This window comes from Heptranchias perlo, chromosome 30 (genome assembly GCF_035084215.1).
Source record: "Heptranchias perlo isolate sHepPer1 chromosome 30, sHepPer1.hap1, whole genome shotgun sequence".
NCBI classification, from domain to species: domain Eukaryota; kingdom Metazoa; phylum Chordata; class Chondrichthyes; order Hexanchiformes; family Hexanchidae; genus Heptranchias; species Heptranchias perlo.
The window spans coordinates 1,219,694-1,233,794 of record NC_090354.1 but is presented as its reverse complement, the minus strand read 5'-3'; the positions used below and the strand labels follow the sequence as shown (position 1 = coordinate 1,233,794).

The following is a 14,101-nucleotide window of genomic DNA, read 5'->3' as shown; positions in this document are numbered from 1 at the left end:
GGTTTGTGGGGAGAGGAAAATCAGTAACTTACTCATAGTCTGTGATGCACTGGGTGAGGTATTTCTAAGATCCGTCATTCTGGTTCTTCATTGCGGGACCCTGAGACCCCAGTAGCTGGGGAATATTCTGCAGCATTTATTTAGGGACCCCCACAGAGCCCAGTGTGTGTGGAATAGTCTGCGGTCTGCATTCAGGATCCCTGTCTTTCAGTACAGATAGCAATGAATTCTTAAAAATGAGAAAAACTGTTTGTTATGTTGTTGTGAATTAATGTGATATATGAAACTGAGACTGTCACATCAGATATCACTAATCAAAACACTTTTTCTCAATTTCTCCATAATCTTAATTTCCTGTTTTGTACCTAAGCAATCTGCAGTATGAATATTCTAAATGTCACTTACATGGGTATGGTGTTAACCCAACATACAACACTTACCCTGACCCCAAATTAACTCTCTTTTTATCTATTACATAAGAACATAAGAAATAGGAGCAGGAGTAGGCCAATCGGCCCCTCGATTGAGGTTAGGATCAGATCATGGCTGATCTGATCCTAACCTCAAATCTAAATTCATGTCCAATTTCCTGCCCGCTCCCTGTAACCCCTAATTCCCTTTACTTCTAGGAAACTGTCTATTTCTGTTTTAAATTTATTTAATGATGTAGCTTCCACAGCTTCCTGGGGCAGCAAATTCCACAGACCTACTACCCTCTGAGTGAAGAAGTTTCTCCTCATCTCAGTTTTGAAAGAGCAGCCCCTTATTCGAAGATTATGCCCCCTAGTTCTAGTTTCACCCATCCTTGGGAACATCCTTACCGCATCCACCCGATCAAGCCCCTTCACAATCTTATGTGTTTCAATAAGATTGCCTCTCATTCTTCTGAACTCCAATGAGTAGAGTCCCAATCTACTCAACCTCTCCTCATATGTCCACCCCCTCATCCCCGGGATTAACCGAGTGAACCTTCTTTGTACTGCCTCGAGAGCAAGTATGTCTTTTCTTAAGTATGGAGACCAAAACTGTATGCAGTATTCCAGGTGCGGTCTCACCAATACCTTATATAACTGCAGCAATACCTCTCTGTTTTTATATTCTATCCCCCTAGCAATAAAAGCCAACATTCCGTTGGCCTTCTTGATCACCTGCTGCACCTGCAAACTAACTTTTTGATTTTCTTGCACTAGGACCCCAGATCCCTTTGTACTGCAGTACTTTCCAGTTGCTCGCCATTAAGATAATAACTTGCTCTCCGATTTTTCCTGCCATAGTGCATAACGTCACATTTTCCAATATTGTATTGCATCTGCCAAATCTCCGCACACTCACCCAGCCTGTCTATATCCCCTTGTAGGTTTTTTATGTCCTCCTCACTCTCCACTTTCCCTCCAATCTTTGTATCATCTGCAAACTTTGATATGTTACACTCGGTCCCCTCCTCCAAATCGTTAATATAGATTGTAAAGAGTTGGGGACCCAGCACCGACCCCTGCGGAACACCACTGGCTACAGGTTGCCAGTCCGAGAATGTACCATTTATCCCAACTCTCTGCTTCCTGTTAGATAACCAATCCTCCACCCATGCCAGAATATTACCCCCAATCCAGTGATTCTTTATCTTGAGCAATAATCTTTTATGTGGCACCTTGTCGAATGTCTTCTGGAAATCTAAATACACTACGTCCACTGGTTCCCCTTTATCCACCCTGTACGTTATATCCTCAAAGAACTCAAGCAAATTTGTCAGACATGACTTCCCCTTTGTAAAGCCATGCTGACTTTGTCCTATTAAATTATGTTTATCCAAATGTTCTGCTACTGTCTCCTTAATAATAGACTCCAAAATTTTACCCACCACAGATGTTAAGCTAACTGGTCTATAATTTCCAGCCTTCTGCCTACTACCCTTTTTAAATAAGGGTGTTACATTGGCAGTTTTCCAATCTGCCGGGACCTTTGCCGAGTCCAGAGAATTTTGGAAAATTATTACCAAAACATCCACAATCCCTACTGCCACTTCCCTCAAGACCCTAGGATGTAAGCCATCAGGTCCAGGGGATTTATCCGCCTTGAGTCCCATTAATTTACTGAGTACCAATTCCTTAGTGATTTTAATCGTATTTAGCTCCTCCCCCCCTAGAGCCCCCTGTTTGTCCAGTGTTGGGATATTCTTAGTGTCCTCTACCGTAAAGACTGAAACAAAATATTTGTTCAGCATTTTTGCCATCTCCATGTTTCCCACCATTAATTTCCCGGTCTCATCCTCTAAAGGACCTACGTTTGCCTTAGCCACCCTTTTTCTTTTTATATAACTGTAGAAACTCTTGCTATCTGTTTTTATATTTTTTGCTAATTTATTTTCATAATCTATCTTCCCTTTCTTAATCAATCCTTTCGTTACTTTTTGCTGTCTTTTGAAGACTTCCCAATCTTCTATCCTCCCACTAAGTTTGGCTACCTTATATGTCCTTGTTTTTAGTCGGATACTATCCTTAATTTCTTTACTTAGCCACGGATGGCTGTCATTTCTTTTACACCCTTTTTTCCTCAGTGGAATATATATTTTTTGAAAGTTGTAAAATAACTCCTTAAATGAACACCACTGCTCATGTACCGTCTTACCCTTTAATCTATTTTCCCAGTCCACTTTAATCAATTCCGCTCTCATACCATCATAGTCTCCTTTATTCAAGCTCAGTACGCTTGTTTGAGAACCAACCTTCTCACCCTCTAATTGGATATGGAATGTAACCATGTTATGGTCACTCATTCCAAGGGGATCCTTAACTAGGACATTATTAATTAATCCTGGCTCATTACACAGGACCAGGTCCAAGGTTGCTTGCCCCCTTGTTGGTTCAGTTACATACTGCTCAAGAAATCCATCCCTAATACACTCAATAAACTCTTCCTCAAGGCTACCCTGCCCAATTTGATTTGTCCAGTTAATATGATAGTTAAAATCCCCCATAATTATAGCTGTTCCCTTATTACATGCCCCGACTATTTCCTGATTAATACTTCTTCCAGCAGAGTTGCAACTATTAGGAGGCCTATATACTACGCCCACGAGTGTTTTTTGCCCCTTTACATTTTCTAAAATGGTGCACTCATTTCTATTCTCTTTGATATGCCCTATCCTCACTATCAGACTTTAGCACAACTCACCCCTTGCTATTGCAAGAGGTAATTCCGTGATCCTGTGCTCCCAGTGTGGAGTTGCACTTGCAGGGGGCATGGGTTGGAGAATTGGGGCTACAATGTCGCAGCCCTTTCTCCGACCTGTGGCCCTGTGTGCGTGATTCACCATTGGGAGTGTGGGACTGCAGAATTACCTTTACACCCTCCTGCCTCATTGAAACATACAAGATTCTGAGGGGGCTTGACAGGGTAGATGCTGAGAGGTTGTTTCCCCTGGCTGACGAGTCTAGAACTAGGGGTCATAGTCTCAGGATAAGGGTTTGGCAACTTAAGACTGAGATGAGGAGGAATTTATTCACTCAGAGGGTTGTGAATCTTTGGAATTCTCTACCCCAGAGGGCTGTGGATGCTGAGTCACTGAATATATCCAAATCTGAGGTCGATAGATTTTTGGACTCTAGGGAATCAAGGGATATGGGGATCGGACGGGGAAGTGGAGTTGAGGTCGAAGATCAGCCATGATCTTACTGAATGGCGGAGCAGGCTCGAGGGGCTGGATGGCCTTCTCCTGCTCCTATTTCTTGTGTTCTGCCTGTGGAATTACTCCCAGCATTAACACATGGGATCCAGAGTATATTTAATGCAGTTGTTAAAAAAGGCACAGAGGTATTTAGTATGGTTGTTAAAAGTTAAATGTTCATCTGGAACACTGCTGATGGAAAATAAACCCTCTGAGCCCCATGTACAGACAAATCTATAAGCCTGAAAATGTAACCATTACCAGCTGAAGCAGGGATGCAGGGACATGTGTTAAAGAATCACAGAAATTACAGCACAGAATGAGGCCATCATGCTTGTGCTGCTGGTGCTAACTCTTCAATTAGGAGGAAGAAGTTGGAACAACTGATCCAGGATCCCCTGAATAGATTAGATTAGATAACAGCCCACGGTATATCTGTGGTTTCCCTCCTCCTGCTCCTGCACAATGTTTCCTAGTCCTTTTAAATTTGTAAGACATCTGTCTTTGATACAGTTGTTTACAGCTGCAGCCTGCTGTTAGTGACTAATGTTCCAAAAAAAGAGCTTCATTAGTGACACCCTCTAATATATCCGCATGGCTCACTAATCGAGAACCCACAGAAAGCTACCTGCTCTATAACAAGCCCCGCTCTATAACATATTTCTAACATGACTACTACAGGTGGAATTACAGATTGGCCCTGCTATATTCTCTGAAGGCAGTCAGTTGGATTGGGTGTGGGGAGAGGGTCTGTAAAGGCAGGCAGGTGTGGGGAGAGGGTCTGTAAAGGCAGGCAGGTGTGGGGAGAGGGTCTGTAAAGGCAGGCAGGTGTGGGGAGAGGGTCTGTAAAGGCAGGCAGGTGTGGGGAGAGGCTCTGTATAGGCAGGCAGGTGTGGGGAGAGGGTCCGTAAAGGCAGGCAGGTGTGGGGAGAGGGTCTGTAAAGGCAGGCAGGTGTGGGGAGAGGCTCTGTAAAGGCAGGCAGGTGTGGGGAGAGGGTCTGTAAAGGCAGGCAGGTGTGGGAGAGGGTCTGTATAGGCAGGCAGGTGTGGGGAGAGGGTCTGTAAAGGCAGGCAGGTGTGGGAGAGGGTCTGTATAGGCAGGCAGGTGTGGGGAGAGGCTCTGTATAGGCAGGCAGGTGTGGGAGAGGGTCTGTAAAAGGCAGGCAGGTGTGGGGAGAGGCTCTGTAAAGGCAGGCAGGTGTGGGGAGAGGGTCTGTAAAGGCAGGCAGGTGTGGGGAGAGGCTCTGTAAAGGCAGGCAGGTGTGGGGAGAGGGTCTGTAAAGGCAGGCAGGTGTGGGGAGAGGCTCTGTAAAGGCAGGCAGGTGTGGGGAGAGGGTCTGTAAAGGCAGGCAGGTGTGGGGAGAGGCTCTGTATAGGCAGGCAGGTGTGGGAGAGGGTCTGTAAAGGCAGGCAGGTGTGGGGAGAGGGTCCGTAAAGGCAGGCAGGTGTGGGGAGAGGCTCTGTATAGGCAGGCAGGTGTGGGAGAGGGTCTGTAAAGGCAGGCAGGTGTGGGGAGAGGGTCTGTAAAGGCAGGCAGGTGTGGGAGAGGGTCTGTAAAGGCAGGCAGGTGTGGGGAGAGGGTCTGTAAAGGCAGGCAGGTGTGGGAGAGGGTCCGTATAGGCAGGCAGGTGTGGGAGAGGGTCCGTATAGGCAGGCAGGTGTGGGAGAGGTCTGTAAAGGCAGGAAGATGTGGAGAGAGGGTCTGTAAAGGCAGGCAGGTGTGGGGAGAGGGTCCGTAAAGGCAGGCAGGTGTGGGGAGAGGGTCCGTAAAGGCAGGCAGGTGTGGGGAGCAGGTCTGTAAAGGCAGGGAGGTGGAATCTGCATCAGAGGTGGGTGGGATCTGTATAATTGGTGTTTGTGAAACCAGTTTGGTTTGGGGGTGACAGTTGAGTCTGTGAGGACAGTCGGGTGTGAGATTCTTGTGCCAAATTTCTATTACAAAGCCAGGGATAGCAAAGCAGTTCACAATGGGAAGCTTCTGTTATATGGACACAACTGGCCCTTTACATTCCCTCAGACTGGCACCCAATTTTCTGCTACTTTGTGTGCTCTCTGATGTGCACATACCATGTTATTAGACACGCCTTTAGCTCAGGTGTGGTCATGCACGTGGTAGCTGTATTTTTATGAATGGTGGCGGGTGTAAACAGGTTCTCGGTCGCCTGTGGCTATTAGGCTCAGCCGGCAATGGTTAAAAAACATGTTTGAGGCTCCACCCCAAACAAGGCTCACCCTCTTATCGCCTCGTAATCTGTACGGTTTTAATGAAAAAAGACCCTATTTTTCAAGCCAAGGGAGGCATGAAGTAAATAGAATGGGAGGAGACTCGTGTGGAGCATCAACACCGGCACAGACCGGGGTCGAATGGCCTGTTCCTGTGCTGCAAATTCAATGTACCTTTACGGCTGATGAGTCTGTCTGTACAACCACTCGCCCAAGTCTGTTGTGTGGATAACTATAGGGTCCTATGAGACCCACTGAAAGGGAAACTTTACCGTGGTGCCCTGGCTGACTCAGTGTGAAAAAACAATCATGTGATTCATGCCCTTTTGAACTCAGCACGAATAACAGGATTTCACTTTGACAATTAAAATCATCAAAATACTTTATATTCAGATTCTAATCTAGGATCTGGGTGAGAAAGAGCATGACTCAGACACCTGGGTACGTGTCGATATTGCTGGAGAGGCTCCAAAGGACCCCATAGTACCACTGGCTACGGGAAAGTCAATGAGTAAAAAGGAGATTCTTATGAACAACAGAGATCTCCCCTCCCGTGCCCTGGGGATGCACACTGTATTCCCACTGCAAGGGTCAGAGAGATACAATGCCCCCATATCACAATCAGACCTTTCCCTGTGTGCTACCATTCACTCCCCCTGGTTTCCCAGTGTGTGCACAAGTGCAAACAACTGGGGAAAAGAGCAGCAAAAATGAAAGTGTTCCCATGCTTTTCGTACTGCCTTCCCAGTCGTGTGTGCAGCAAAATTCCTGATGTGAGGCTGCATGCCCCACTTTATATGACTCCTTTCTCTCTCTTTCACTGTTGTTCTCTTCATTCTTTTCAGTCTTCTGTTTCTTCCTATTTCTCTGCCACTATCTTTCACTTTTCAGCTCTCTCCTCAAAGCTGCATAAAATAGCCCTGTTTGAAGTACACGGTTGCACTAGTCAGACACCATTTTGTGCTTTTGGTAATGTTTACCATTTTAAACCACATAACAAAGACAGATCCAGTAACTCCATCTCTGGTCCACATTGCGGGACTTGGGCCTCACGTTATAAGAAGTTACTCACTGGCTGAGCTTAATGTATTCTCACTGGAAGAAAGAAGATCGCAGGGAGACATGATCCAGGGGTGAGAAGTATAAGTGGTACAGCTGTATGCACTCAGACTAATGAACAAACCTCCAGTGAGACTGGAGATAAGGAAAAACGTTCCCCTATGGAGCAGTAGGACAGACTCCTTCAAAGGGCAGGCGGATAACTATCTGATTGGAATCAGGATTAGGAATAGGTACAGACTGAAAAAATCAAATAGTATAATGCTGGGGCAATGTCGGTTCCTGTGCTGGGACCTGGGGAAGAGTTACTTTAAGGGTTAAATAGGGGAAACGTGAGGATGGATTAATATTCAGAGATTTTCTTGATTCCTTTTGGGGTTCAGGAAGTATTTATATTGAACTTTCCCCCAAAGAGACATAGAGCCCATGATAGGGTAGATTGTACACGGACTGTTGAAGGAGTGGGTTTGGTAAGCTAAATTGTCTTATTGCTCCGAGCTTTCTTGCATTGTTCCTTGGCGTTTAGTGAAACGGAAAAGCCCCTCCTTTTAGAAAGGGACACAGGTATTAACAGATGGCAGAGGGGAAGTCTGCAACACGAAAATCAGTGCTTCATAAAACTGCTCTGCAGTGACCACTTCTGCACAATGTAAGTGGAAATTTACAAGTATTTGCAACTGAAATTCTCACCACCTTCAAATCATGGTTAAATTCAAACTCAGCAGTGTTTGTTTCACACAGGTTGTTGTTGATCCAGCAAAATAGTGCAGTTTGTTTAAATTTACAGGAATACTTAACACGAATGGAAACAGGCAGACATTGAATTAATATCCACTGTTAAAAACTTCAAACTACAAGGTGAAAATCTGTGCAAATGCCAGTTTACAGTTCTATCACTGAATGAAGAGCTTGATTCCATTACACTGTGATTTTGTACGGTAGGAGGCTCTGTCTCCCTGTATTTTAAGAGCTGCAGCTCCTATTGTGAAACAATAAAAATGTTCATTAACAACATCAAGTTTAACATCTTAGACAATATATTGCTACTGGTGCATCATGATAAAATTCTGACAGCAACATAATCTTTGATGTGAATGCTTTTAGAAGGCAACAAAAGCACAGATTAGAGTTCCTCCCAGTGACAGTGGCACTGAATGTGACATTTTAATTTAGCCATTTTTGGTAATTTTGTTCTCACCAACGTGAGAGACATCACTGCTGAGAACATAGTTTTCATTTATGGGCCTGTATCAATGTCAAGCATTTCCAGATCAGGTACAGCACAGGGGAGATGCAAGGCAAAGCAGAAAACCACATCAGCTGTCCCTATGACCCCTCGGAACAAATTTGTGCTCAGTTATGGACAATTTAGCACTGTGCAGTCACCAGGAACTGGGTTAGCAACAGTAAAGTTTCATTTGTACTTGACAACTGGCATTAAACCTGGATACAGCCAGAAGCAATGGACCACAGACGAATATCTCACAAGATTAACCCCTGTGGCTCCTGAAAACACAGAAAGACCAGAAAAAATTGCACAGGGCACCCAGTTGAGCAAATATTTTGGTTTCATTTCTCAGTTTAATTTTTGTGTTTTGTGTGTCTGATTGGGGAGTGGAGAGGTAGATTGGTGACTTTTATTACGTTTCATGGCAATTCATTCCCAGCGAAAAATAAGGATTATATGATAAAGCATTGAATACAAGCCAGGTTTATGCAACCTGGCCTCATAATTTAACCCTTTAAGCCCTGGTCTCATTCTGGTGAATCTGTGCTGCACCTCCTCCAAGGCCAATATATGCTTCCTTAAGTGCGGTGCCCAAAACTGAACGCAGTATCTCCAGATGGGGTCCGACCAAGGCTCTGTACAGCTGTTGCATAATTTCCTTCCGTTTGTATTCCAGCTCCCTGGAGATACTAGCCTTTCTGATTGCTTTTTGTATCTGTAGCTTTTAATGATTTGTGAACTTAGACTGCCAAATCTCTCTGCTCCTCTACAGTTCCTAGTTTCTCACCATTTTGAAAATACTCTGATCTATCTTTCTTGTCTCCAAAGTGGATGACCTCACACTTGCCCACATTGCACTCCCATCTGCCATAGTTTTGCCCACTCACTGAGTCTGTCTATGTCCTCATTCCTTGAGTTAGCCCCTCTTCCTCCACTCAGGGAGGGCTAAATCTCAAATAGCATTACAGCTTTCTGGGGATAGGACGGGGGAGTAGGACTAGCTGGACTGGTCTTGCATAGAGCTGGCGCAGACTCGATGGGCCGAACGGCCTCCTCCTGTGCTGTAACCTTTCTATGATTCTACGATTCCTTCAGCTTTGCTGCCAATACATTTAAGGGGAAGCTAGATAAGCAAATGAGGGAGAAAGGAATAGAATGGTATGCTGATAGGGTTAGATAATGTAGAGAGGAACAATGTTCGAGTGGAGTATAAATGCTGGGCCTGTTTCTGTGCTGTAGACTCGATGTAATACAAAATGAGGCAAATGAAATGTGATTAGTGGGTTTTATGCTGATTGTTTGCTGCTAGTTTTAATTAAAAGAAAAATAGAAAAATGCTGAAAAATCAATACTTTTTTAGAGATTAAGAAGCGAATTTCCTGTGGCCAATACACTTTTTGTATCCAAGGTAAAAGCATTTTTCCCAGTGGTTTCCGCACTGTGTGAACAGAAAAGGGTAGTCAAAGGCTGAGACAAATAGCAGCAACTATCAGCATCCAGTCCTGGCTGGAGTCACAGGGCCCGAGGGATATTACTCCGGAAATGTATAGGGAACAGACCCCACTCTTCTATTCCATTCAAACAGTAAGTAACGCCAGTAATTGGAATGGCTGCAATGTCACACATTACTGTTTGCTACACAATAGGTGGAAAATAGTGTCCTTTGTCAAACCCAGTCAGCTTGCCATAGACTGATGGGGGTCCAACCTGAGGGCCAAAGCCGGCCCACACAGCTCTGCTCCCTCCAGGAGAAAGAGAGGATCCTTCGGTGGCTGTTTTAGTAGCAGCTTTACAACCTGTTTCACACCAGACTGTTAGGCAGCACCCGATCCCAGCAGGATCACACTGGATTGTTAGGCAGCACCCCATCCTAGCAGGATCACACCGGATCGTTAGGCAGCATCTGATCCCAGCATGAACACACCGGATTGTTAGGCAGCACCCCATCCCAGCAGGATCACACCGGATTGTCAGGCAGCACCCAATCCCAGCATGAACACACCAGATTGATAGGTAGCACCCAATCCCAGCAGGAACACACTAGATATAGGCTGCTCCTGGTCCCAGCAGAAGCACACTGGATTGAAAAGCAGCCTCTGATCCCAGAAGGGCTATTCTCTTCCTTCAGTCAGCAGCTGCATAAGGAAGCCACAATACTGCAGGTTCCAACTGAAGGAGGAAAGTTCCTGGGAGCGGGAACTGAATCGAAATCCAGTGCTCTTCCACTGGGAGTGGGAACGCCATGGCAACCCAGTACTCTCCTGCTGGGAGTGGGAGAAACTGTGCAGTGTATATTAACCCTGTCGCTCCTGCATGGCATATATTAACCCTGTCCCTCCTGCATGGTATATATTAACCCTGTCCCTCCTGCATGGCATATATTAACCGTCCCTCCTGCATGGTATATATTAACCCCATCAATCCTGCATGGTATATATTAACCCTGTCTCTCCTGCATGGTGTATACTAACCCTGTCCCTCCTGCATGGCATATATTAACCCTGTCCCTCCTGCATGGCATATATTAACCCTATCTCTCCTGCATGGTATATATTAACCCCATCAATCCCGCATGGTATATATTAACCCTGTCCCTCCTGCATGGTGTATACTAACCCTGTCCCTCCTGCATGGCATATATTAACCCAGTCTCTCCTGCATGGTGTATATTAACCCTGTCCCTCCTGCATGGCATATATTAACCCTGTCCCTCCTGCATGGTATATATTAACCCTGTCCCTACTGCATGGTGTATATTAACCCTGTCCCTCCTGCATGGTATATATTAACCCTGTCCCTACTGCATGGTGTATATTAACCCTGTCCCTCCTGCATGGCATATATTAACCCTGTCCCTCCTGCATGGTATATATTAACCCTGTCCCTACTGCATGGTGTATATTAACCCTGTCCCTCCTGCATGGTGTATATTAACCCTGTCCCTCCTGCATGGTGTATATTAGCCCTGTCTCTCCTGCATGGCGTATATTAACCCCGTCCCTCCTGCATGGTATATATTAACCCTGTCTCTCCTGCATGGTATATATTAGCCCTGTCCCTCCTGCATGGTATATATTAGCCCTGTCTCTCCTGCATGTTATATATTAACCCTGTCTCTTCTGTATACAATATATAAGCTGTGTACTGTGAAGGTGTACTTTGTCTGATCTGCGCATAGCATATATAAGCCTTGAGCCTGTAGCAGAAAGCAATTTATATTACAGACCCACCATCTCTGTTTACTTACACATTAATTTGAAACTGAGAGTAGTGACTCACAAGCTTAATGCCTCATCAGCATGATATGAAGGACTCTGACCCTGTGGCTGAGGATAACACTTCTTCCCTCTCCCTACTAAAAAGCGCACAGTCCAAATGCTGTTGTGGGTTTGGTTTAAATGAGTGAAACATACAGATATCTATCACATTGTTCTTACATTTACGGGTAATATAAATGTCAGGAGATCTTCAGCAGATGAGAGTGATTGTTAAGATCGGCTTGGTTGGATACTTGTTACTTTCTGTCTTATTTTTATTTAAAAAAACAGATAACAGCGTTTAGAAAAACCGGTGTGAATCAACCTCCTGCGAACAGGAAAAGAACTCTGGCACTTTGATCCACATTAACACAGTTACTGGGCTTCAATGCAGCTTTGCAGAATCACTCCCACAAACTCTTTGCAAAATATCCTTTAGCGGTAAATAGCTGGGCACAAACGTCGATATAAACTGGAAAAAATTCAGAGAAAAAGTTTTTAAAAAAAACAGATGCAGCAAAAGTACTTCTTGCATCGAGTGAAAATCTTTAGGGGTTGTGTTGTAGAGAGAGAGAACTCCTAGAAACTTTAAAAGGGTTAAAACACCACAGGCAGAGGTGTCATAGTGTTTAGTATTTTTATCCCTTGCTACTGCTGCCTGACTGAAACTATAATATTACGCCTTGGGTGATTTTATTTGATGTGCTAAGTTAACCCGTTCACTACTGCAGATCAACATTCAGCTGGAAAGAAAACAGACTGATGCAACGTGACATTTCACAATTGTGTCGGTACCTTATTTGTGCAAGGCTAGGCTCTTAATGCCCTGATATTTCACACAGTGCTATTTGCTTTTTCATTATCTAATAGGTAAATATTCTACAAATATCCCCACTGAGATGCGATCTACACAAACAGAACTTTGCCCAAACCAAAATGGAAGAACTCTTGATGGGTGAAGCCCACATACAAACACAGTGCGAGCTGATATTATGTGCCTGTGTGCGCTATTTTTACACAGGTGTCAATCCATTTAAATTGATTGAATCGGTAAAAATATCGCACAGAGGAATGTAATACAAGCTCTTTAAGCATTTGACTATAATTTCGCCGATCGGAAGCTCTACCCTAAAGTCTCTAGGTATTGATTTGATTCTCAAAGTTGAAATCTACTGGCTAAATGTCTGAATGCTCAAAACAGTGGAAAATCTTAATAAAGTATAAATTGTTTCAAATATTTTTCTTTTTTTTTCTAAAATGATTAGCATGTCAGTAAATGTATTCATATAAATTGTAAAGCATTTTTGGTTTTTAAAATCAGCAGCACACGTAGAATTTCAAACATGACAAACGGCAACACAAGAGAAAACTACAGATTAGAATATTAAAACAGAGAGCACAATGAGCACAAAATACAAGGACTGAACCAGCTTCTGGGTTTCCTATGAGACTGAAATGATAAGTGTTTTGCAGTAGGAGCTACTGAATGTTTAATATAATTCACCCTTCGTTTCCCAGATCTGTTCTTTGACTAAGGACAGCATTGTTCATTTTAATTAGCATTAATTGAAATAACTGTTTTATCTCACTGGAGCTTATCTTCTTGTTTAAAAGTGGGACCCTGTTGATAAAACTCAAGTTGGTGAATCTTTAACAAAAGTTATATATAAATTAGTCAATAAGTAATGTTCTGACATTCCCGGATAATGTGGCAGGAAATTGGGTCTCAAGTCTTTCAGATGTTGAAATTCCTCAATGAACCAAAAATGTTTAAATTTAGTGAATTGTCAATAAACATTACATTATATACAGTGTCTATACATTAATTGTACACACTCAATAGACAGTGTCTGTACATCAATTGTACATACTCTATAGACAGTGTCTGCACATTAATTGTACACAACTCCATAGACAGTGTCTGTAGGTTACCATGTCCACACTCCATAAACAGTGTTTGTAAGTTACCATGTACACACTCTATAGGCAGTGTCTGTAGGTTACCATGTACACACTCTATAGGCAGTGTTTGTAGGTTACCATGTACACAGTAGCAATTTACTCAACATAACTTTTTTTAAATTGACTACAAAAATATCACTTTTTTTTTGAAAAAACAATCCCCAAAAAGTTTTAAAACTCCAACCTAGATGCATTCTTGAATTGTATAAATATTTCCAATAGTGCAGCAATTACTAACTCTACAGCAGCCAGTTATTAGAGTTCTATTTCTGTGAAGGTTGATCATTGGTACAAGAACACCAGAAAAAGCTACACTGCCATTTATGAAAATAAGAGCACATTGCAAACATGAGTGTGTCAAAATCCTCAGCTTCATTTGCAGGAACTTGTGGGCGTCAGAAGCCAGCTTACTTACAATGGCTAAAATAAAGCGTCTAAGTTCTTACCAATAAATTTTTGAGGCATTGAGCTTTTCCGCTTGGCGACATTGCTAGCGAGCCTGTCCAGGACCAGAGCTCTCTCGGAACCCATCTCTGCCTTCAGGCTGTGCTGTCGAACTTCTTCAGTCTCTGCTAAAAGAGAAAAAAAAAATCAACAGAATAACATGAGGTTTCACCTCTGAGCAGAGTTTGTGTGGCAGGTGGAAGGAAGCTGTGACGTAATGACTTGCCAGCACCACGGGCACTGGCTATGGCGAGTGGGGGAATG

At 43.7% G+C, this 14,101-nt stretch overlaps 1 protein-coding gene across 1 annotated transcript in view; it reads right to left on the bottom strand.

The window, feature by feature from the left end:
- LOC137300216 (zinc finger protein Aiolos-like) overlaps positions 1 to 14,101 on the bottom strand; it is a 122,485-nt gene that overhangs the window by 4,846 nt on the left and 103,538 nt on the right. The window contains exon 7 of the mRNA XM_067969312.1: positions 13,840 to 13,965. Within this exon, the coding sequence (XP_067825413.1) occupies positions 13,840 to 13,965 (126 nt within the window). The remainder of the gene's footprint in view (positions 1 to 13,839; positions 13,966 to 14,101) is intronic.